This window comes from Macaca fascicularis, chromosome X (genome assembly GCF_037993035.2).
Source record: "Macaca fascicularis isolate 582-1 chromosome X, T2T-MFA8v1.1".
In the NCBI taxonomy this organism is placed as follows: Eukaryota; Metazoa; Chordata; class Mammalia; order Primates; family Cercopithecidae; genus Macaca; species Macaca fascicularis.
Genome location: NC_088395.1, coordinates 136410122 through 136435139, shown reverse-complemented (window position 1 = coordinate 136435139; position 25018 = coordinate 136410122). Strand labels below are relative to the sequence as shown.

General features: G+C 42.0%; 1 protein-coding gene and 1 long non-coding RNA gene across 3 annotated transcripts in view; one reads left to right on the top strand and one right to left on the bottom strand.

Moving 5' to 3' along the window:
• The first annotated feature begins 368 nt into the window (after positions 1-368).
• Positions 369-25018, top strand: part of AIFM1 (apoptosis inducing factor mitochondria associated 1) — a 35966-nt gene continuing 11316 nt past the window's right edge. Inside the window, exons 1-6 of one of the 2 annotated variants that reach the window (XM_005594553.5) lie at positions 369-586; positions 10836-10966; positions 16204-16303; positions 17892-18016; positions 18147-18277; positions 20192-20282. In XM_005594553.5, the coding sequence (XP_005594610.1) occupies positions 481-586; positions 10836-10966; positions 16204-16303; positions 17892-18016; positions 18147-18277; positions 20192-20282 (684 nt within the window). In that variant the 5' untranslated portion in view covers positions 369-480. Of the gene's footprint in view, positions 587-9513; positions 9657-10835; positions 10967-16203; positions 16304-17891; positions 18017-18146; positions 18278-20191; positions 20283-25018 lie in introns of both variants that reach the window. The other variant, XM_005594552.5, reaches the window with a different exon arrangement.
• Positions 14438-25018, bottom strand: part of LOC102117857 (uncharacterized) — a 34593-nt gene continuing 24012 nt past the window's right edge. The window contains exons 2-4 of the long non-coding RNA XR_006695439.3: positions 16151-16205; positions 15431-15464; positions 14438-14614 (exon numbers count right to left, since the gene is read on the bottom strand). This is a non-coding gene — a long non-coding RNA (uncharacterized lncRNA). The remainder of the gene's footprint in view (positions 14615-15430; positions 15465-16150; positions 16206-25018) is intronic.

Below are 25018 nucleotides of genomic sequence, written 5' to 3'. Positions count from 1 at the left end.
AAGTGCGGTGCTGGGGCTACGCTGCTGTGAGATGCTGTTATCAGTTCCTGTCACCAACACAGCGACAGCACCAGGCACAACCGCCAATCAAAGCGGCCCCACGAGTCCCTCCTTGGACAGCTTCCTTAACTCGTTCAGTCCAACACCGTGCCACCAACTCGCGAATACTGGCTACCTAGAGCCAAGGTCTTTGCGAGCGTGCAGTCAGGTAGTGCATGCGCAAATCCTCTCGCCGTGCGGACCAATCGCAATGTGGCAGCGAGTGCTACGCCTGCGCAGTAGGCCTCCGGTCGCCGTTTCCCTTCCCCGGCTCTAGCAGGCCGGCTTCTCTGTCCAATGCCCACCCGGAGCTGGGAGGAGGAGTCTGCGTAGTGTGCGTGTGAAGAGACAGGGGGAGCTGGCTGGGGCTCGCGGTGTTTGACCCGTCGGTCGTGCGTGAGAGGAAAGGGAAGGAGGAGGACCAGAATAGCGGTCGCCGAAATGTTCCGGTGTGGAGGCCTGGCGGCGGGTGCTTTGAAGCAGAAGCTGGTGCCCTTGGTGCGGACCGTGTGCGTCCGAAGCCCGAGGCAGAGGAACCGGCTCCCAGGTGATTGACCCATTCCAGGCAGCCTCCAAGTCCAAGGGCCTGGCGCCTTAGGCTCTCTGTGCGTTGCAGCCCTCTACCCTCGCGTCCCCCGAGAAACTTAACACATAGTCGCGTGAATTCCAAATTGGCAGACTCCGAACCCTGAGTCTTGCAAGCGGAGGAATTGGTTCAGCCATGCCGACCTGACCTTCAAGAGATTTGAACCCAGTAGTCGGCCTGAGGCCTTTTCCGGGGAGCGTTTGCTGTTCAGGGATCCCAGAACAACTGGCCGTCGCCGCCTCCCCGCCATCCCCATTCCCCACCCCCCTTTTTAGAGCAATGAGGTCAAGTAGACTTTATCATTTACCGAATGAGACTTTAAACAGGACGTTTAAGACCTAAGCCTAAGTTTCTTGTGTGAATGAGGGTATTATCTGCTCAGCCTCGCAAACCATAGATGAGATCCATGGATTTGAATGCCCAGTGAAATAGAAACGGTGCAAGGCAAGTAAGGAGTCGGTCGGTTGTGCACCAGACACATAGAGAATTGGCCCAGAATTAATTGGAGATGCCTGAGCCGTGTAGTTCTTGGTGGTTTTTAAGGCTTCAAAGAAACAGTTTGCAGAACGCATTGTATTTGTCCTCCGTTAAGTTGTTCCATCAAATTTTAGAGCTGGAAGGGTTTTGTGGTAAAGTTCAACCCACTCATTTTATAGATAATAAACTGAGGCACAGAGAGGTGAAACTACTTGCCAAAGGTCACATCGTTAATAGGTAGAGCTAAGGATAGTTTGCTAGTCTCCAGGTCCTTAATCCCTTTGCTGTAACTCCATACTGCTTCCTAAAGTTGACCCCAAAAAGTTAAGAATGAATTCGGGTCTCTTCCCAGTAATTAGCCCATTGTACATCAGATATCCGTGAATTTATCTGAGCATGGCTTGAGCCTGCTTATTTTCGTACTGCATTACTTCATGGGGACAATGAATGATCCACCTGTAGGAGCTGCTTTAAAAAAAAATCAGTAATCTTTCAGTGTCCATCCCCAGGGCATTTGCAATGTCGGAAGTTATCCTTGAGGCTTTTACAATACAGAAACACCTGGGTGCTTTAAAAATAAAAAGTGGAAAATGTTTTCCTTGGGTTGTTAGGGTCTTTGCAAATGTGCATTTGAACAGTTTTTCCAGTTGCTATGCACAATGAAAATGTTTCCTGATAGGTGTATTTGAGTTATGTCCTGGGACATATTGCTCTTGGAACTTAAAACCTCTGCTTAGCTTTTAAACTAATGCCTTATCAATGGATGTCATCTTTGTGGGTTTTGTGCATTGAAATGATGGTGCTCTGTGCTTGTTGCACAGAAATTGAAATAACCTGAATTTTTATTTATTTTTATTTTTATTTTTTTTTTTTGAGACGGAGTCTCGCTCTGTTGCTCAGGCTGGAGTGCAGTGGATGCGATCTCGGCTCACTGCAAGCTCTGCCTTCTGGGTTCACGCCATTCTCCTGCCTCAGCCTCCCAAGTAGCTGGAACTACAGGCACCCGACACCATGCCTGGCTAATTTTTTTTTGTATTTTTAGTAGAGATGGGGTTTCACAGTGTTAGCCAGGATGGTCTCGATGTACTGACCTCGTGATCTGCCCGCTTTGGCCTCCCAAAGTGCTGGGATTACAGGCGTGAGCCACCGCGCCCGGCAATAACCTGAATTTTTTCATCCACACTGGCCTTTCAGACTTTGAGTAGTTGTTTTGCTTAAGTCTCACGACTTTTACCAGCATTCTAAAGTCTGACCAAAAGTTCTCATCAATTAAATATGCATTTGCAAAGTTAAGTTGATGTATTAGACATTGGAAAGTGGTTGGTGATGTTAGAACTACTGAAAAATACAGACTCCAGTGGTTTTTTCCACTGCATGTCTTTGTTTGAAGGCAGTCTACTGTAGAATATATTCAGACTTCCTGACATATCCATCCACCTCTTTGCATACACTTATTCTTTGTCCTTTGGCCATGCACCAAAGTATGACATCACCTGCCTTTAAAAATGGGTGAGGGTAGTGTTACAATTTCAAAAAGAAGTTCTGATACTCTCATTATAGGAATTAACTCTGTTTTGTGGCTTGATTACTAATTGCCTTTAATCTGATTTCTTTTTCATGTAGTAGCATCTACCATGTGTTTTTGCACAGGTGAGAAAGAGCGAGGTTCGTTTATACACCATTTCTCCCTCCACCTTACCTTTAAACTTCCTTTTTTTTTTTTTTTGAGACAGAGTCTCGCTGTGTTGCCCAGGCTGGAGTGCAGTGGAGTGATCTTGGCTCACTGCAGCCTCTGCCTGCCGGGTTCAAGCAATTCTCCTGCCTCAGCCTCCCGAGTAGCTGGGACTAGAGGTGTGCACCACCACGCCCGGCTAATTTTTTGTATTTTTAGTAGAGACGGGGGTTTCACCATGCTGGCCAGGCTGGTCTCAAACTCCTGACCTCATGATCCGCCTGCCTCGGCCTCCCAAACCTTTAAACTTTAAACCTGCCTTGCAACTATCTCATTGACATCTGTCACCATTGTCAGGTTCATTTCCATTAGATGTTGCATTCTGCCTTAAAACCATGATAGCTACTGTTTATTTACTTTATTTATTTGGATGCTCTGCCTCCTTCCAGAAATGATTGAAGGTAACTCATAGTCAACACTCTATGTCTGCATTCAGACACAGAGGAGCAGATAGGTTAGATAATAGATATTTTCTGTTCTGTAATATTTTGTTTGGTCACCAAACACTGCCGCCCATGTTATCAGACTGATCACCGACTCCCTGACTGTAGGTTCAAATGTTTGAACATTTTTCTCTATTCGGAATCCTTCTCACCTCTTCAAAAAGGAAACTGAGCTCCTTGTGGGCAAGGATCCTGGCTTCCTGGACACTGCCAAATGTGACTTCTTTTTGAAGCCTAAAGGATTAGTCTTTCCCCGTTCTTTCTGCTGAGACAAGGCTTTGCAGAAGAAATTCTTTGGCAACTCAGCCTTTTCTGTAACCAGTTAATAAGTTAGATTTTCTAGAAATTTCTAACTTTTTGAGGGAGTTACTGCATGTCTTAGCTTTCTTCTAGATCATGTTTCCAAAAGTTGCCTGGTCATGTGAATCGCGTCGAGGACCAATTCCTAACCTTCTCCAGGAGAGAATTCTGGGAATCTGTATTTTAACGAGCCCCTTGACATTCATATGATCAGGCAAGTTTGGTAAATACTGTTTTGGATGAGTAATGACTCTTCCCCTTCTGTTTCACTGACGTAAGGATTAAAAAACCAAACTGAGCAATCTAGAGTATCTTGTAATTTGTATCAAGCTCATGTTCTCATATTCAGAATAGTAGCAGCCATTCTCCTAAACTAAACACTACCTGAGGACATGGATTATGTCCTATTTATTTTTGTGTCGTTAGCATCTTGTACCATCTCTGGTACATGGTAAATTCTCATGACTGAACCCTAGTACAGCATTGTGAAGGACTTAACTTTGCAGAAGAGAGATTTTATTTTCTGTTATCTAAATAATTTTTCCTTGTGTGTCTGTCATCAGAATGGTTCACGCTGTACTATAGTTATTGCTACTCTGTTTCTTCTAAAATTCCAGCAAGGATTGGTACTAAAAAACAAAAAAAGGCTGATACCCAGGCGCGGTGGCTCACACCTGTAATCCCAGCACTTTGGGAGGCCGAGGTGGGCAGATCACCTGAGGCTGGGAGTTTGAGACCAGCCTGACCAACATGGAGAAACCCCATCTCTACTAAAAATCCAAAATTAGCCAAGCGTGGTAGCACATGCCTGTAATCCCAGCTACTCAGGAGACTGAGGCAGGAGAATTGCTTGAACCCGGGAAGTGGAGGTTATGGTGAACTGAGATAGCGCCACTGCACTCCAACCTGGATGACAGAGCGAGAATCTGTCTCAGAAAAAAAAAAAAGGCTGATAAACTTAAATAGTTGTTAGATTCCTTGTAAAGAATCATTTATCTACAATGGACAAACTAGGCTTGTCCTGTGTTTTTTGTTTGTTTGTTTTTTCCTTCAAACAGAGTCTTGCTCTCTTGCCCAGGCTGGAGTGCAGTGACGCGATCTCAGCTCACCACAACCTCCGCCTCCCGGGTTCAAGTGATTCTCCTGCCTCGGCCTCCCGAGTAGCTGGGATTACAGGCGCCTGCCACCACGCCCAGCTAATTTTTGTAGTTTTAGTAGAGACGGGGTTTCACTGTTTTGGCCATGCTGGTCTCAAACTCCTGACCTCATGATCCGTCCACCTCGGCCTCCCAAAGTGCTGGGATTATAAACGTGAGCCACCGCACCTGGCCATCCTGCGTTTTCTCCATGCTGGAAAAATCAGTTTGACACTCAGGAAACAAGTCTCAAGAACATATAGACCTCTTAACCATTGAGGATCCCTGGGTGCCTCAATTGTGAAGATGTGTTTTTGGAAAAGGCCTTTTGGGAGTATGGAAAAAACGGGAGATTGCAAAACCTACAGAAATGAGCTTGCTAGTTTAGCTACTATTCTAAAGCTAGTCTGTGATATTTGAGGTTACTCATTTATGATTAAGCAACCTGAAATAAATGGAATCTGGCTAAAACTTTTTTTTTTAAAAAAAACCAAAACTCTAAGTTTATTATTTTATTTTATTTATTTATTTTTGAGTAGAGATGGGGTTTCACCATGTTGGCCAGGCTGGTCTCGAACTCCTGGCCTCAAGTGATCCACCTGCCTCGGCCTCCCAAGGTGCTGGGATTACAGGTGTGAGCCATTGTGCATGCCCTGGCTAAAATTTCTTTGCAAAGAATTATTTAAAATGTTCAGTTAGCCAGGCATGATGGTGCATACCTGTAGTCCCACCTACTCTGGAGGCTAAGGTGGAAGGATCACCTGAGCCCAGGAGTTTGAGTCTAGTCTGGGCAACATACCAATACCCTTTCATTTAAAAAAAAAAAAAAAATTAATAGTAATAAGAATGTTCAGTCAATATCAGTAGAATTAGGAAGAATTTCTATTTTCTTCCTTCATTAATTCAACAAATATTTATTGAGCAAACACCTACTATGCGTCAGGCGCTGTTGTGCAGGTCAAACTGGCTTCTTAAGAATGAAACCCTAAGTGTGAGGAAGAAATTGTACTGTATGTATGGTTTGACTGCAGAAAACCTAAAATAAGTAAACTGGTGCTATAATGAAAAGGAGTAAGTTGGCTTTTCTATGTTAGTAAGACAAGTGAAAAGGCATGTTTCAGTATTTCCTAACATTTTGAAGCTGTGGGGAGAAAGGTTTGTGAGGAATTTCATAGGGAAAAGAAAATGGGGGGAGGGGGAATGTAAACAGACAATACTTAGTATGTTTTACAAAATTAAAGTCACTTTGTAGGTATGCAGAAAGTTTTAAAAGTTGGTTTATTAATGATAGTAGTGTATTACATTTCTTTTCAAGCAGTAGTTTAAATATTAACCAGTTTACTTTTTTTTTTAAGTCAATTTACTTTTCCAGCCTGGGCAACATGGTGAAACCCCGTATCTACAAAAAATAGAAAAATTAGCTGGGCGTTGGTGGCTCATGCCTGTAGTCCCAGCTACATGGGAGGCTGAGGCTGGGGAATCTCTTGAGCCCAGGAAGCAGAGGTTGCAGTGAGCCGAGATCGTGCTACTGCACTCCAGCTTGGGGACAGAGTGAGACCCTGCCAAAAAAAAAAAAAAAAAAAAAAAGTCAATTTACTTTTGAATGCTTTTTTCTTTTTTTTTTTGTTTTTGGCAAATTGAGACAAAAGCTGCTGAACTTTCTCAAATCTACACACTTAGTATTATCAGTGTGTGAAAAGCAAGCAGAAAGAGAATAAACACAAGTATGATCTTAAAACAAATTTGTTATAATGTCTGTATTTAGGGTCTGTCTTCTGGAGGAGTAAACAGAATTAAAAAACAAAAACAAAAACAAAAAACGTTTATTTTTAGTAAATGAACCAGGGTTAGGGGTGGAGGACAAACTAAATTCATTGAACTAAATCACGTGGAACTTTTCTTAACCAGTTTCCTTTTCTAAGCTCTGAGAGTTACCACTTTCTACTTCTGATGGTTCATTATTTTTGTAAGCTTCTGAAAATCAAAAGCTTGCCCAGATTGAGATAAGCTTCTGCCCCACTCATGTTTTTATTTTCATGATTTGTCATTATTTCCAAATCTCAACCATTTTATTTCATGTGGTGATGAAGAGTTCTAAAAGCAGGTAAGAACAGTAAAGAAAATTACATTTCCTTTTCTACGAGTATAGATCTAAAGTCTCTTATCTGTAATTCAGATATTGAAATTGAAATTTTAGAATGACCAAAATTTAAGACTATCAAGTTTTCATTTCTCATTTGCCAGTAAAACCTGACCTGAACTGGAGAGAGGCTACTTTATAATCTTTTTAAAATATCACTTAGCATGATTGGTCATATTAATATGTTTGACTATGAGTTGCTGCCCTTTACCTTGCTAGCTGTCACTATGTGGTATATGCCCCATATGCTTAAGACCAGATAATTCAAAGTTCCAAAATACACATGGTCCCCAGGATTTCAGATGAGAGACCACAGATCCACACTGGGCTTGTTTTACCCGTCTGTGGCCTAACATTATGAAAGCAAGGGGGAAATTCCTTCTCTAATCTCTGCAAGTATACATGGGATGCTACTACCAGTGTCCATTCTGTTTGTCTGTTAAAGCCTAGACAGGACAGGAACATATGTGTCAGCCTCTAGGCTAAGCTTGTCCAACCTGCAGCCCAACACAAATTTGTAAACTTTTTTAAAACATTATGAGATATTTTTGCGATTTTTTTTTTTTTTTTTTTTTTTTTTAGCTCATCAGCTATGGTTAGTGTTAGTATATTTTTTATGTGGCCCAGGACAGTTCTTCCTCCAATGTGACCCGGGGAAGCCAAAAGATAGGATGTACCTGCTCTAGATGGATGTTTCTCAATGTGTGGTCCCCATCCTAACAGCAACAGCAGCAACAGCAGCATCCCCTGGGAACTTGTTAGAAATGCACATTATTGAGCCCCATCCCAGATCTATTGAATCAGAACCTCTGGACCTGGGGCCTGGCCGGCTTTGTTTTATAAACCCTTCAGGGCATTCGGATACACTCTCAAGTTTGAGAACCACTGCTCTAGATTGGGGTCTGCCAACTACAGCCACAGGCCAAAGCCAGTCAGTCACCTGCTTTTGTGTGCCCCAGGAGCCATGAGCGGGTTTTGCTTTTTTTTATTTTTTTTTCCTTTTTTCTTTTTCTTTCTTTGAGACAGAGTTTCGCTCTTGTTGCCCAGGCTGGAGTACAATGGCGCAATCTCGGCTCACCGCAACCTCTGCCTCCTGGGTTCAAGCGATTCTCTTGCCTCAGCCTCCCGAGTCGCTGGGATTACAGGCATGCACCACTAGTGGCCTGTTTTTAGTATAAGCAGGGTTTCTCCATGTTAGTCAGGCTGGTCTCTAACTCCCGACCTCAGGTTATTCGCCTGCCTCGGCCTTCCAAAGTGCTGGGATTACAGGTGTGAGCCACCGCGCCTGACCTTTTTTCTTTTTTCTTTTCTTTTTTTTTTTTTTTTGAGACGAAGTCTCACTCTGTCGCCAGGCTGGAGTGCAGTGGCATGATCTCGGCTCACTGCAAGCTCCGCCTCCCGGGTTCACGCCATTCTTCTGCCTCAGCCTCCCGAGTAGCTGGGACTACACCTGCCCAGCTAATTTTTAAAGGGGTTTCACCATGTTGGCCAGGTTGGTCTTGATCTCTTGACCTTGTGATCTGCCCGCCTAGGCCTCCCAAAGTGCTGCGATTACAGGCATGAGCCCCTGGCCTACATTTTCTAAATGGCTGAAAAAAATTAAAGACAATTTCGTGACACATGAAAATTATATAAAATATAAACTTCAGTGTCCATAAAGTTTTATTGGAACATGGCCACATTCATTCATTTATGTATTGTCTTTGGCTGCTTTTATGCAGCATCAGCGGAATTGAGTAGTTGCAGCAGACACCAAATGGCCCAGAAAGCTGAAAATATTTACCATCTGGTTCTTTGCAGAAAAAAATTGCTGCTCTAGGTTGATAGTCAACAAACACGAGGAATAATCACAGAGAAGGTACACTGAGACCTTCCTTTATCTGAAAATGTCAGCATCTCCCTAGAAAAAGAAATCTACAGAACTCACATATTTCTATGTACGGGTGTTGTTATGATCATCACATCATTACATAGCTCTGCATAGTTTTACATCAAAATAACCTTTGTATTATTTTGGAGGAGTAAGAGCCAAGGAGTTGCTGGACACTTTAAATTTTGTCATTATAAAAAATATTTCATAGTCCAAAATTTTTTAGTTCTTTGGGGGAGAGAAACTCATTTAAAATTTTATTTTTCTGGTTTTCTTCTGAGCTTTAACATTTCTGTATTCCAGGACATATTACCTTTCATGCAAGATTGAACTGTGTCCTGGTTAGAGTGTGTTGCGTTTTATTTTGTGCAAGATTGGAGCCATTTAGATTACTCCTTAAATGGTTATTATAATGTCCCAGGTAGCCCATGGTTAACTTTGTATATCTACCTATTCAGTCATCTTTCTGTGTTTACTTCATTTATGGGAAAGACATGAAGGGAGAGGTATCTGATGAACTATTCATGTTTTTCATGATCTTTTCTGGAAGCTGAAGATTTCCTCACTGGGCAGCATTAAATTTTACTCTTAAAAACTTCAGCAACTTAAGAGTGTTCATTCAGCTGTCTGTAGTATTTATGTATGCAGTTTTTATGATGTTTTTCTTGATCATTTAATGGTGAATATCTGTGGGCAGTAAGTCTTGTACAGTGCACTGACGTTTAATCATAAATATGTATTAACTATTTTATTTTTGTATGTGTGTGTCTTAATAAATTATGTTTCTTAGGCAACTTGTTCCAGCGATGGCATGTTCCTCTAGAACTCCAGATGACAAGACAAATGGCTAGCTCTGGTGCATCAGGGGGCAAAATCGATAATTCTGTGTTAGTCCTTATTGTGGGCTTATCAACAGTAGGAGCTGGTGTCTATGTAAGTAGAAAAGCAGCGTGTGTAAAGAAGCTGCCAAACAGCTCCCATTAATAGACTCGATAGTACTCTGCTTTAAAACTTTTGCAACTAATTCCCCTTTCTCCTTTTGGAAAAAATTTCAAAAAGCTTTCTTTTAAGTGCCTGCTGCCTAATATCTTATGGGAGCCAATTCGGGAATGACTGAAATTTAATCTCATGTTGATTGATTTCTGCTCTTTTCACTTGTCTTTTTCCTCTTTACTTGAAAGCCACTGTGTTTTCCTAGATTCAAGTAACCCACAAAATTGTACCTGTTTTCTTGGATGTCACACACTAACCTGTGAATAAAGTCAAAATCCATTGCAGCTCCTTAGCACAATATTTGATTTTGACCTATTTGTCAGACATTTTATTTTTCCTCAGCTTGAGGTTCACATTAAAAAACAAAAAGCCTTCAATAAAAAATATTAAGTATTCCTAAAAGGAAAGCTATCCCTGAATCTCACCCAAAGACTAAATTACAGAAGCAGGGCTAGTATCACTGATTTTAGAATGGAGTTTGTTTGAGGTGAGAAATATGGTGTTTAATTGCTACGTAGTATTAGCACCATTATATCTCCTTAAATGAACTCCGATCAGCTTAGCAGGTCACAGAGGAATTATTCTGTGGGTGTTTTTTCCCTAACTTGGCAGGGTTTACTGTGACTAAGCTGATCAGTCTAAAGTTGGATCCTGTAAGGTTGAGTGAACCAACTTAGATAACACCTAGTAACACCTTGATTGAAGCAAGCTGTTTGTTTTACTTATTAAGCCATTACAAGTTTAGGGGTTTTTTTCTACATTGGTAAGACAGTGAATTTATCTTTGTTCCTTGGTTGCTAGGTTAAAGAAAGGGACGTGAAAATTATTTGAAGCTACCTATATCCTCATGCTCTGATGTGACTCCCAAATGGACAAGAAAAGTAGATAGTTCTTGCCTGTTGTGAGTCAAATCAGAGTAAGAAATAGGTGAGAGCTGTCTGATAATGTGATTTGATGAAATATACATTCTGCAATCCTGGAGCAGCATTTTTTTCTTTTTTCTTTTTTTAGCACAGGGTAACCAAAACTGCTTCCCTGCCTTTGTATTGAATGTTTCTTCATTAATTCTTAGTGCTCTATTTCCTTTTGTTTCTCTCTTGGCCTTATCTTTACCTACAGTTGTGCAGTCTCATCACCTAGGATCCCCTTCTAGATCACTAGCATCTACAGGTGCTTCTGGGAAAGATGGCAGCAACCTAGTGTACTTCTTAATTGTAGGAGCAACAGTCACTGGGGCAGGAGTTTATTATGTAAGATGCTTACACTAAAATATATTTTGGGGTAGGGTGGGTGAGACCATGGCACTAATGAAAACTTGATACATTAGAATATAATAAAACATTCACAGCATGTGCTTTCTCTAGGTGTTTATTAAAGGGACATTGTCAGTCACTAGTGAGTCCTCAAATCTCATTCTTCAAACTGTTGAAGTCCTACCAGATATAGCTAAAGCCACAAGTCTAATGATGATCACAAATCCTCATCATTACCTCTTTCTTTGAAACTTTTGCCAATTTTATAATGATTTTGTATGATACCAAATTATATTGTGCTTTAGTGCTGCATATCTAACAAGACAGTCTCAGACTAAATGTTAAATAAGCAAATAAAGGTAATGTGAACACCGTCCATTTTTGAATCATTTTAGGTAAAATGTAATTTTTGTGTTTTGTGGGAAACAATCAGCCAGACTTTGACTGTGAAAAGGCATTTTATTGAATGCTTCTGAGGAGATCCAAAAAGCCATAGAAATTGCAATATTCTCCCTATCTACCTTTCCACCTGCAGCCTCTATTTCAAAGTAAATTCATTTGGCAGTGTCCCTTTGTAATCTCTAATTTGGTCAAAAGTGGCTGAAGCAGTACAAGCTAACACATTCATGTAGATTGCTTTCTTTAATGCCTCTCATTCGTATTTCAGATACTACCCTCTGAGCCTTACTTTTTCCATTTCATATCTCTCAACTTTTCCCATCAGTTCCACCCCATTCATTCAAAAATAGATTAAAGCCTTTGTGTTCAGTATGTTGGTAACAATTTAAACCTGATAAATTCCTGGTCTGTGTTGCTGTACCAGAGTTGGATGGCTTCCACAGAGTTGACCATGCAAATTCTCTTGATGCCAAGCTACAAGACAGGGCTGGTCACTGTTCTTTTCTCCTGCCTTAGAAATATCTAAGAAGCACAAGTTCCTCTCAAGTCATTCAGTTAAATGCCTCATTGTACTCTGTGTTTATCCAACACTGGTAATAATGAAGCTACTGTATTATAAAGTGGTTCCAGGTTAAATGATAAGCTTTTGTCTACCTACAACTGTTATTGAACTGTTATGTACAGTTTTGTTTTAAATCATTGAAAACTTGATCTGAGGTGGCTTAGTTTTTTTGTCTGAAATTGGTATTAGTCTCAAGAGAACGATGAATTTAAAATCGATGTTCAGATTTGATCGGATATTGCTGTAAGTTGTTGGGAATGTTTGTATTAGTTTATTGGGCTGCCATAACAAAACACCACAGGGCCGGGCGCATTGGCTCAAGCCTGTAATACCAGCACTTTGGGAGGCCGAGACGGGCGGATCACGAGGTCAGGAGTTCGAGACCATCCTGGCTAACATGGTGAAACCCCATCTCTACTAAAAAATACAAAAAACTAGCCGGGCGAGGTGGTGGGCGCCTGTAGTCCCGGCTACTCGGGAGGCTGAGGCAGGAGAATGGCGTAAAAACCCAGGAGGCGGAGCTTGCAGTGAGCTGAGATCCAGCCACTGCACTCCACCCTGGGCGACATAGCGAGACTCCGTCTCAAAAAAAAAAAAACAAAAAAACAAAACAAAACACCACAGACTGAGTGGCTTAAACAACAGAGGTTTATTTTCTCATAGCTCTGAAGGCTGGAAAGGCCAAGATCAAGGTCAGACAGGGTTCAGTTTCTGTTGAGGGCTCTCTTCTTAGCTTTCAGACAGCCACCCTCTTGCTGTGTCCTCACATGGTTTTGGGGGGTGGGGGGCAGACAGGGAGAAAGAGTGAGCAAGGGAACTCTGGTGTCTTCCCTTTCCTATATGAGCTCCAGCCCTATCTGATTAGGGCCCCACCCTTAAGACTTCATTCAACCATTATCACCTCCCCAAAACCCCATTGCCAAATACCATCACATAAGGGGTTAAGGCTTCAATATAGGAATAGGAAACATTCAGTCCATAACAGTGAGCAGTATTTCTTCGTAACTTTTTTCTCTCATTTGAAGAAATGTTCCTAACTTAAGTATAAATATTACTTTGGCAATTCCTTTATTGGGAGCTCTTTACCTCCCTCCCACTTTACCCTCCAAAAAGAAGGGAGTAAACTGCCGACTTTCAAAAATTTTTACCATGATCTGCAGTGAGAAATACATTTCTCTTACAACCCATTTTATGACCACAAATACATAAAACAGAAACAGAGCTTCAAAAACGACTCTTACTAGGTGTCATGTAATTACTCTAGCTTCTGTTCTCTTCCATTTGTGTCTGCGTCTAATGCTGGTTGCAACCTACTAAATTGACTTCACAACCCACTAACGGCATGCAACCACGGTTTGAAAAACACTGATTTCAACAGTGCTTCCGCTGCTTGGATTGTAAATATGAACTTCTGATTCGGATTGATGTGAGAGTTTTTCCTCTTTTTGCTGGTAACTTTCACTAGGACCTGAGGCAGATCCTCAAATCTCAGTCCTCTATTTTTTGTTGGTGGGCAGAGCCAAAGTAGCCTTTAGAATATTTAATAAGATTTAGTATTTGGGCCCTTTGCCATTGTTAAACTATGGGATTGCGTTGCCTCATTCAGAAAATGACCTGTTGCCTTTCAAATCCCATTAAGTTGGATAAATGCCACCATATTCATCTGTTTAGAAAAGTTGTCTTCACTAATAGTTTTCATAAATTTATAGTTTTTCTTAACCTGACATGTATTCATGTCATTAATTGGAAATCTGTGCAAACTAGGAGTACAGAAACCCTTGGGGGAAAGGTAAAGAAATAAATACATTTATATATATATCAGACATACCAACCTCATTCTTGCTCTTTCCCGACTAAACCTAGATATTTCTTGGTCTGCTCTTCCCTTCATGTGTAAGCCATTAGCAAGTGTGAGCTGGGCTTAGGCTATTTTGGGATATTCCTCTCAATGAACATGGCCCCTGTTTATTTCTCTTTTCATTCATGTTGACCAGAGTAAGCCATCTTTTTAGGTAAAACCTCATCTCTCGTCTCGTCTCGTCTCGTCTCTTGTCTTGTCTTCTCTTCTCTTCTCTCTTCTCTTTTCTTGAGAAGTTTTCCCCTCTAGGTTTTTTTTGTTGTGTATTTGTTTTTGAGACAGAGTCTCGCTCTGTCACCCAGGCTGGAGTGCAGTGGTGCGATCTCGGCTCACTGCAGCCACCATCTCCCGGGTTCAGGTGATTCTCTTGTCTCAGCCTCCCTAGTAGCTGGGATCATAGGCGCACCCCACCACACCTAGCTACATTTTTTATTTTTAATAGAGACGGGTTTGCTGTGTTGGCCAGGCTAGTCTCGAACTCCGGGCCTCAAGTGATCCCCCCAACTTGGCCTCCCAAAGTGCTGGAATTACAGGCGTCAGCCACCGTGCCCAGCCAAAGTCCCTTTCTTAAATGTTTTTAAGGTATGAGTAAATACTGGACTTGTGTATTAGTATCTGATGCCAAGATAAAAACTCTTCCTGAAATTAATGTTAATTGAATTCGTTTATTTGATAAATTCAGTAGTAAATTCAAGGAGTAGCTATTGTCTTTTCACATACAGTACTTCTTTCTACTTCATTTGTCACAATGTTAAATGCTTCCAGGTTAAACCCAGTTCTCAGGGTCCAGGTTCCTCAATTGCAGCACATTGCCTGATGGGCTGTTCTGGAAGGAAGTCATAGAAGTATTCTTAGAATATGTTTTATGGGGTCGGGTGCGGTGGCTCACATCTGTAATCTCAGCACTTTGGGAGGCCGAGGTGGGCAGATCACAAGGTCAAGGGTTCGAGACCAGCCTGGCCAACATAGTGAAACCCCCACCTCTACTAAAAATACAAAAATTATCTGGGCATGGTAGCGTGTGCCTGTAGTCCCAGCTACTCTGGAGGCTGAGGCAGGAGAATCACTTGAACCTGGGAGGCGGAGGTTGTGGTAAGCTGAGATCACGCCACTGCACTCCAGCCTGGGCAACAGAGTGAGACTACGTCTCAAAAAAAAAAAAAAAAAAAGAATATGTTTTATGATACTTCCTCTGATTGTCTTTACTTTCTCCTACAATTAATTAATCTGAGATTTCATTTGACATATGTTCACTTAAATTCCTGTTTTGTTTACCCTGTGGGGTACAAAAGAGTGAAAGCGTTGTAGGTTTTTTTTTTTTTTTTTGAGACAGAGTCTCACTCTGTCGTCTACACTGGAGTGCAGTGATGTGATCTCAGCTCACTGCAACCTCCACCTCCTGGGTTCAAGCAATTCTCATGCCTCAACCTCCCAAGTAGCTGGGACTACAGGCGTGCATCACCTCACCCAGCTAATTTTTGTATTTTTAGTAGAGACAGGGTTTCACCATGTTGGCCAGGCTGGTCTCAAACTCTTCACCTCAGGTGATCTGCCCACCTCAGCCTCCCAAAGTACTGGGATTACAGTTGTGAGTCACCATGCCCAGCCAAAAGCATTATAATGTCAAGTCATTCTTGCCTACCTTTTCTTTAAAAGGTCTCCAATAAACTCTGGTGCTGTATGTTAAAAAAAAAAAACAACACAACTAGTCATAATGGTAAAATTACCCTTTTCCAATTTGAAAGGCTAGAGAAGATAGAATATTTGGAATATAACAGGTGTTTAAGCAAGGTGTTTGACCCCCTAGTAAATAATCTGTGTGTAGTTTTTCTGAATGAGATCCCTTCTACCTCGTGAGTTTAGGAAAAGGACAGACCATTGAGGGAATGATGGGTAACTCTCTAAAAATAGAATACAGGCGGCCATGTTTCTGACCACTATGTGAGTACGCAGCAAAAGCCAGAATGTTGACCAGGAAAACTTGTGTCCCAGCTTCCTACCCGGGACCCCTATAGATTGATTTCACAGCTAGTGTCCAGCATAGTCCAAACCCCCGTTCTGTGCTTCATATAAAGATTAGCCCTTTCTAGTGCTTTATTCTTCTAGTATAAAATGTTTTTTTCTTTTTTCTTAAACTGTACATTCAGAATAAAATATGGGGAGAATTCTTTACAGAGAGCCTAAAAATCTGAAACTGGAATATTTTCATCTGCTTACACATATTTTTTCCATACCAAGCATGTGCACACCCAGTATTTTTTATTTCTTAAGAAAACAACTTTGTCTTAGTGGTTTTGACATAGAGGAACTAACATCAGATAGACAAAAGCTTCTCATTTAATTGAAAGATAATATTACTTACAGTATGAGCTAGCTGTATGGTGAAATAAACTTTCTCCATGTTTGGATCTGCAGGCCTACAAGATTATAAAAGAGGACGAAAAAAGATACAATGAAAGAATTTCAGGGTTAGGGCTGACACCAGAACAGAAACAGAAAAAGGCCGCATTATCTGGTGAGTATTCCCTTAATTCTTGCTATGATTTGAGACTCACAAAGGGAAAGTTATAAACAGTTGGGGTGCTGTGATTCATGGATGTCTTGTAGAAGCAATGGTGGTATGAGATTGCAAGCATCTAGAAAGTATGGTATTACCCTAGAACTGGGAGTGATTTAAAGCATTTGGCTGAAATTTGGGTTTGAGAATAAAGCTAGTGATGATTATGATTGGTTGTTTTTCTGTATATTAATATTAGTCTCTTGGCTGGGCACGGTGGCTCACACCTGTCATCCCAGCACTTTGTGAGGCCGAGACGTGCAGGTCAACTGAGGTCAAGAGCTCGAGACCAGCCTGGCCAACATGGTGAAACCCCATCTATACTAAAAATACAAAAATTAGCCAGGTGTGGTGGCAGGCACCTGTAATCCTAGCTACTCGGGAGGCTGAGGCATGAGAATCACTTGAACCCAAGCAGCACAGGTTGCAGTGAGCCAAGATCACACTGCTGCACTCCAGCTTGGGCGACAGAGCAAGACTCTGTCTTTAAAAAAAAAAAAAAAAAGAAAGAAATCTCTTAAAAGGCAAGCTTAGCAAGGAAAACTATTGGAAAAGAGATGAAAACCATTTTTTTTTTTTGAGACGGAGTTTCACTCTTTTTGCCCAGGCAGGAGTGCAGTGGCCTGATCTTGTCTCACTGCAACCTCCGCCTCCTGGATTGAAGCGATTCTCCTGCCTCAGCCTCTGGAGTAGCTAGGATTACAGGCACACGCCACCATGCCTGGCTAATTTTGTATGTTTAGTAGAGACAGGGTTTCACCATGTTGGCCAGGCTGGTCTTGAAACCCTGACCTCAGGTGATCCGCCTGCTTCAGCCTCCCAAAGTGCTGGGATTACAGGTGTGAGCCACCACACTCGGCCAAAAGCCATTTTTTAAATGAGGAAATTCTTCTGGTTTTGTTCCCCTGTTTTGTTCCCTTTTTGAGTCTTTGCAGTTTCGAGTTGCTAAAGGTATATTTGCTTTCCTAAAGCACATACCCTAGCCATCACTTCCATTTCACATGATTCGCTTCAATTTTCAGAGAGGAATGTTTTAATCCTTTAATAAGCCCCGCAACTCTGGGTGGGCAGTTTGTTCTGCTTTTTTCAAAAACACCTCCTTATTCTTGAACATTGTATAATAATCCCCAATTGACCCCCTGGATTTTCTCCCTTTGTTGCTAATGGAAGGTGAAACTGAGCTTGATATTTTCCTGGTGATCTCTAGGAAATTGATGGGAAGGGCAGAAGCCTACTGATGTATACTTTCTAAATGTTTTAGAAGTAACTAAATATTTAAGCCATGTCCTAGTACCAGTTCAGAACTGATGAATGAATGACATTGGTGAAATCATTCTCCTAATTTGTCACTTATGAAATGAAAGGGATACTTGCTTTTCCTCTCCCATCAGGATGCTGTGAAGATTGTTAAGGTTAATGTAGGTCCTATGTTTTGCTAGCTTTATGTGGAGGATTGAGACAAGTGCAAGGTGATTTTTTTTTAACAGTGGCAAAGAATCATCTGAGACTTCAAGAAGATTCATCCAGTGTGTTCTGTTGCTTTCAGCTTCAGAAGGAGAGGAAGTTCCTCAAGACAGCGTGCCAAGTCATGTTCCTTTTCTGCTAATCGGTGGAGGCACGGCTGCTTTTGCTGCAGCCAGATCCATCCGGGCTCGGGATCCTGGGGCCAGGGTAAGGTACATGTTTTTTTTGGCTTGGTGCAGAGGGTACAGTCTGCAAGTATTTAGCTAATGTGAACGTTTTGACATTTGCCTCTTAAATTACTTGGCTCTGATAAGCATCATGATTTTTATGTCTGAAGGTGCTGATTGTATCTGAAGATCCTGAGCTGCCATACATGCGACCTCCTCTTTCAAAAGAACTGTGGTTTTCAGATGACCCAAATGTCACAAAGACACTGCGATTCAAACAGTGGAATGGAAAAGAGAGAAGGTGTGTTTGCTTATGTAAAATGAGCCTGACTAACAACTTCAGCTAAGCACAGAGAGTAGGTTAGGATTTTGCCACTGACTGTGTGCAGTGAATAGGAGGGATGACTTGGCTGTCCACTAGAGTCTACTACGGTCCACACTTGGTACAGCTTAGAGATAACAGTCTACAAAGGGCAAGAGTCCTGGATTCTGTTACCAGATCTACCAACAGTTGATGGTGTAATATTGGCCTCTGAAATACTAATGTTCCTATTTCTGGAACCTTTATGTTAAGTTTCTTTAGGTGAAGATCAACTTGGCCTGTATTGTCACTTCTTTTTTTTTTTTTTTTTTTTTTTGAGACAGAGTCTTGCTGCTCTGTCACCAGGCTAGAGTGCAGTACAGTGGCACAATCTCAGCTCACTGCAACCTCCGCCTCCCAGGTTCAAGCAATTCCCCTGCCTCAGCCTCTCAAGTAGCTGGGATTACAGGCACGCACCACCACGCCCAGCTAATTTCTTTGTATTTTAGTAGAGACGGGGTTTCACCATGTTGACCAAGATGGTCTCGATCTCCTGACCTTGTAATCTGCCCCGCCTCGGCCTCCCAAATTGCTGGGATTACAGGCGTGAGCCACTGCGCCCAGCCATCACTTCTTTATACTTGCCTAGACATGTCCTACAAGAGCAGAAGAAAAGAAACTATTTAACAGCACTCTCTTTGACAGCCTAGCAGGCATTTAGAATTTCAGGAGTAGAGTAGGAAGACTGTAAGGAAGAGCCTCTGTTAGAATTTTTGCATGACAGACTTGGAGATACAGGTCCAGAAGCTTTTTCCTTTTGAAGGACAACATAGATCTCTTAATTTTAGTACCATGTTCTTTGGGTTCCAGTTTTTTTCTCATTGGTGACCGCTTTGATACCGAACCAAATTTTGCAAACTTACCCTTCTCCCTCACCCCCACTATCATGTTCCATTTTCAAACAGGATGTATACTTTCAATTAAGTTAGTGGCTAACTTTATATGTATATTTATGCATATATACATACATACATACATACATACATATTTTTAGAGACAGGGTCTGGCTCTGTCACCCATGCTGGAGTACAGTGGCCAAATCGTAGCTCACTGCAGTCTCAAACTCCTGGGCTCAGGTGATCCTCCCACCTCAGCCTCCTGAGTAACTAGGACTATAGGTGTGTACCACCATGTGCTTTTTATTAATTTAAAAATTTTTTTTCTAGAGATGAGATCTTGCTATGTTGCCCAATCTGTTCTCAAACTCCTGGCCTCAAGTGATCCTTCCACCTTGGGCTCCCAAAGCACTGGGGTTACAGACCTGAGCCACTGCACCCAGCCAATATTAATTAATTAATATTAATATAGTTGTTAACTGTTTGAGGCAGAGTCATCTCAGGAGCTAGAATTAGTTGTTCCATTGAAGAGCACCATTCTGGACAACCCATTTGGGTGGATATGTGAATACCAGCTCCGTGAGTGCTCCACTTGTTCTTACTTTGAAATGAAACTAAATCTAGAGCAAGATCCTCAGCCTCAGCACTATAGACATTTGGAGCAGGATAACACTTTGCTGGGAGTGGGGAGCTGTCCAGTGCATCGTAGGATGGTTAGCAGCATCCCTGGCCATTACCCACTGGATGTGAGTAGCATCCTTACCCAAGTTGTTACAACCTAGATTGTCTCTGGACACTGGCAAACATCCCCTGGGGGCAAAATTGCCCCAGGTTGAGAACTCCTGATCTGGATGCCTGTATGTAAGCAAGTCATGACCACGATTTAATAGACTTGGAGACTTACTTTGGAAAACGTCCCTTACAGTTTCTGATAATGGAAACAGTTTTATTAAAGCTATGGGGGAAGCTGATAACAGTTCCACATGCTTATAATATTCTCCCTCTCTGCTCCATACAGCATATATTTCCAGCCACCTTCTTTCTATGTCTCTGCTCAGGACCTGCCTCACATTGAGAATGGTGGTGTGGCCGTCCTCACTGGGAAGAAGGTGAGCTAGTAGACCGCTTCCTTTGTCAGGCTGTACGTATGTGCCCACCAGCCAGTATGGTGATGTGTGTTTCCATTACCATTTATGTCTGTCCTGCCATTGTAGCTCATCAAAGAAGGATCGAGCTGCTTTAGGTTTAATAATGCTGAGTGTGTCTTTCTGGGGAAAGCACTAGTATCAAAGCCTAGGGTAGCATGCTGACTCAACTTGACCCTAAAAGCTGTTATCTCTCCTATTTGCTCTTCTACCCTTCCTCATCCTTCCTATTTTCCCACGCTAACTTCTCTCTGGGATTATTGATGAGAAAAGATTGACAAATATGTATTATTCATTATAGTAAAATAATTTGGGCATAACTCAGCATAGAAGATATTGTTAGACTTTAAAAGGTGAGTGTCTGAGTAATAAGGTCAGTTATTAGAGGGTATTTCTGGAGTCCCAGGATGGTTTTGTTATATTTTATTGTTGTTAATGGCAGGTACTAGAGTGTGTGTGTAAACTAACGGCAGTGTTCCAATAGGGAGGTGTTTTCTGAAGGAGCAAAAGCCCAGAGTAGATGAGATACACAGCATAAATGGAGGGATTGTCATTTGTTAGGAACATACCCACTTCTCCTATAAGGGGACATTAGACAGAGAAGATGGATATAGGTTTGTTGATAAGCTGGTAATGAGACATTGTGTCCCCTATGTGTAAACAACACTCAGGCCCTGCCCTCTAGGGGCTAACTGTATTAGGCAGAAACATAAATACATAATCATAACACATAGGTGTGTAGTAAGAGAGATCTGTGCACTATGTTGTGGGAAATACTGGGAAGCATGCCCAATTGAGTGATGACATCAGGAAAGGCTTTCTGGAGGAGAAGGTCTTACAGAATGGGCAGTCTTATGGAATGAAGAGGCATTCACCAGACTAGAGAAGAGTGAAGAGCATTCAAGTAAAAAAGAACAGCATTTAAGCAGAAGCACAGGGGTACAAAAAAGCATGTTTGGTGCCAGGAAATAGAAGCAGCTCGGTACTGACAGAGCTGACAGAGCAGTTAGGTACAAATTAGGAAGTGGCAAGAGATGAAGCAGGGGGCCTGATTGTGGAGGGCTTTGCATGAAAGAGCTTTTTCTGCACTGGAGAGCTGGGGAGCTGTTGCATTTTAGGCAATTGAATTTTAAATAATCACTATTGGCTGTGAGGAGGATGGATTTCAGTGAGACAAGACTAGAGGGAGACCATTTCAGAGATTATTGCAATAATCTAGGCAACAGGTGATGAGAGCCCAAATTAGAATAGTAGTGGTGTGATGATGATGATGATGAAGAAGAAAGTAAGAGGTAAAATTTGTATAGTACCTATTCTAATCTTGTAAGCACAGTTATTAAATGCTTTATGTGTACCATCTCATTTTATCCTCCCAATAATCTTATGAGGTGAATATTATTTCCCTCTTACAGAGAAATAAGTTGAAATTTTTAAAAATAAATAAATTTTAAATAATTTGCCTAAACTCACATAGCTAGTAAGCGGTAGAGAGAGAATTTGAACCCAGGTCTGTCTGAAGCCACAGAATTGGAACCCAGATATTCTGATTCCAGAGCCTAAACTATTAATAGCATCAGTGTACAGTGTATTAATTTTTTTTTTTTTTTTTTTGAGACAGATTCTCACTCTGTTGCCCAGGCTGGAGTACAGTGGCGTGATCTTGGCTCACTGCAACCTCTGCCTTCCAGGTTCAAGTGATTCTCCTGCCTTAGCCTCCTAAGTAGCTGCATGCGCCACCATACCTGGCTAATTTTTTTTTGTCTTTTTAGTAGAGACGGGGTTTCACCATGTAGGCCAGGTTGGTCTCGAACTCCTGACCTTAGGTGATCCACCCACCTTGGCTTCTCAAAGTGCTGAGATTACAGGCATGAGCCATCATGTCCAGCCAGTATTACTTCTTGATAGAAAGGTGAAGAGAAGTAGGGCGCACACTTGAGGCATGCTTAGGAGGCGTGCTTGATGAGGCTTGGTGGTTGGTTAAAGGTAGGAGATGGAGGAGGCAAAGATGATTTTCTAATTTCTAGCCTGCATGTCTGAGTGGATGGCAGGGTACCCCCAGCTGAAAAAGACATTACAAGAGGAAGAGCTAGTTTAAGGGAGAAGATAGAATTCAGTTTTGGACCATTAAGTATGAAGTGGAATATCTGTGTGAAGGTGTCTTCTGGGCAGTTGGACATATGACTGCTACGCTCAGGGGACCTGGGCTCAGACAGAGTCGAGAATCATCTGCATATGTGTAGGAGTTGAAACCATGAGAGTAGGTGAAGCCTCCCAGGGAGAACTGATCTGGTGAGAAGAGGAGTAAGGCAAGGATAGAGCCCTGGGGAACCCCAATTTTTAGGAGGCAGGGTTAAGAAGAACCCAAAACCTGAGGACAGGAGCCAAGGATATAGGGAGTTTCAAGAAGGAGGATGTGATCCACAGTATTACTGTGGCAGAGGAATCTGGGAAGAAAAGAACTGTAAAATGCACTGTGAGATTTGGCAGTTCAGATACCTTTGGGAGGCTGAAGCAGGTGAATCGCTTGAGGTCAGGAGTTAGAGACCAGCCTGGCCAACATGGTGAAAACACGTCTCTACTAAAAATACAAAAATTAGCCGGGTGTGGTAGTGCACACCTGTAATCCCAGCTACTCAGGAGGCTGAAGCACAAGAATTGCTTGAATCCAGGAGGCGGAGGTTGCAGTGAGCCAAGATTGCATCAGTGCACTCCAGCCTGGGTGACAGAACAAGACTCCATCTCAAAAAAATAATAAAATAAACTAAAATAAAACAGATACCATTGGGAAGTTAGAAAAGAGGGTAAAGTACTCTTTCAAAAGATTTAAATGAGAAGAGAGAGATGGCAATTGGATAAAAGCGTGAAGAGGACGTAGAATCAAAGGCGGGACCTGTTGGATGGGACAAGAATGTTAATAGGCTGGGCAGGGGTGGTGGGGAGCCCTCATGCCTCATGGGAAGCTGTGGAAGATCACATCTAATGGCTTCATTTGTTTTCACAATACAATAGAACATAAGATGGTTATCTGAGAGCGAGCAACGTGAGGGTTGAGTAGCGGGATTGGATTGAAGAGGGAGCTTACCAGGGACAAATCAAAGGAGGCTAAAGAAGCTGCATCAGATCTCAGTTCATGTCGTTGCCTCTAGAAAGCTTTACCCAACCCACCCTGACTAGATGGCATATGTCATATGTTCCCAGTACTACCTGCACTGTTCTTACCACTCATAGCACATGTATCACTCTTGATTACTGTTAGTGCTTGTTAAATTGTCTTAGCCACTAAACTCTGAAAGCAGTGAGGATCACTGTCTAAACTTGATACATAGTAGGCGCTTAATTGAATGGTCTCATAGCTAGTAAAGAGTGGAGCAAAGACTGGGTGCCTATTCTCTCTGACTCCAAAGCTCAAACTCTTAACCATAAGAAGGAGTAGGGTGCAAGGGAATTAAAGGTACTGGCAAAAGAACAGTTTGGATGTTCTACCATCAGCCCAAATTAGTTAGAATGGAGCAGCTAGTCAAATAAACAGAGAAAATTGAAAGCAAGTATAGGAGACAGACTGAGCGAAAGCTGAAGGGATGGAAAATTGTGACCAACAAGTAGGATAATTGAGGTAGAAGGAGCGGTTTAGGAGATAACAAGATGAGGAACAGTATGAGCCAGTTTCCAAGGTCTTCAGTGAATCAGGAGGAGTAGCGAGGAGGTGGCTCAAAAAAGTGATTCATAGGAATATAGGACTCCTCTGATGTCCCTCAGAAGAGAATGAAAGTACAAGAATCTGGAAGCAGCAGACCAGTAACCTCAAGAAGCTTGCAAAATGCCAACACCTCCTCCTGGCCTTGCGATGTGGAGTGTGGGGGAACTAACAGCCTCTACATGTAAGCTCTCCTTAAGAGAGAGCCAAGTTTCAGTGAAGGCTACAAGTTGGAGAAAGCATTCTGTAAAAATGTTGTAGATGTAGGAGGGTTATTAACAAAGTAATAATAAATAATTCCAAACAGCCAAATAAGAAAGGCTATTCCGATTCTCCTTTTTCACACATGGGGCAGGGCTTCAGGACTGTCATGACTTGCTCTAATGTTACCTGCTTTCTGTCTTTTCCAACATATGACTGCCTGAAAAAACTGGGTACCAGAAACTGTGGTTCCCATGATTACTTGGATATGGTTTCTTAAGGATCGCTTTAGGTCAAGAACTAATTCTTCTTATTGGGCTGACAACTTTTGTGTTTGTTTGTTTGTTTTTTGTTTTGTTTTGTTTTGAGACAGAATCTTCCTCTGTTGCCCAGGCTAGAGTGCAGTGGCATGATCTCGGCTCACTGCAACCTTTGCCTCCCAGGTTCAAGTGATTCTCCTACCTCAGTCTCCCCAGTAGCTGGGACCACAGGCATATGCCACCACACCTGGCTAATTTTTGTATTTTTAGTAGAGACGGGGTTTTGCCATATTGGCCAGGCTGGTCTCGAACTCATGGCCTCAGTGATCTGCCCGCCTCAGCCTCCCAGAGTGTTGGGATTACAGGCATGAGTCACTGTGCCCATCCTGGACTGACAACTTCTTATTGGCCTGGAGTTTGGGGGTGGTGATGGAAATATTCTGAAATCAGATAGTGGTGATGGTGGCACAACCTTGTGAATATATTGAAATCCACAGAATTCCACACTTTAAAATGGTGAATTTGATGTGAATTATATATATATT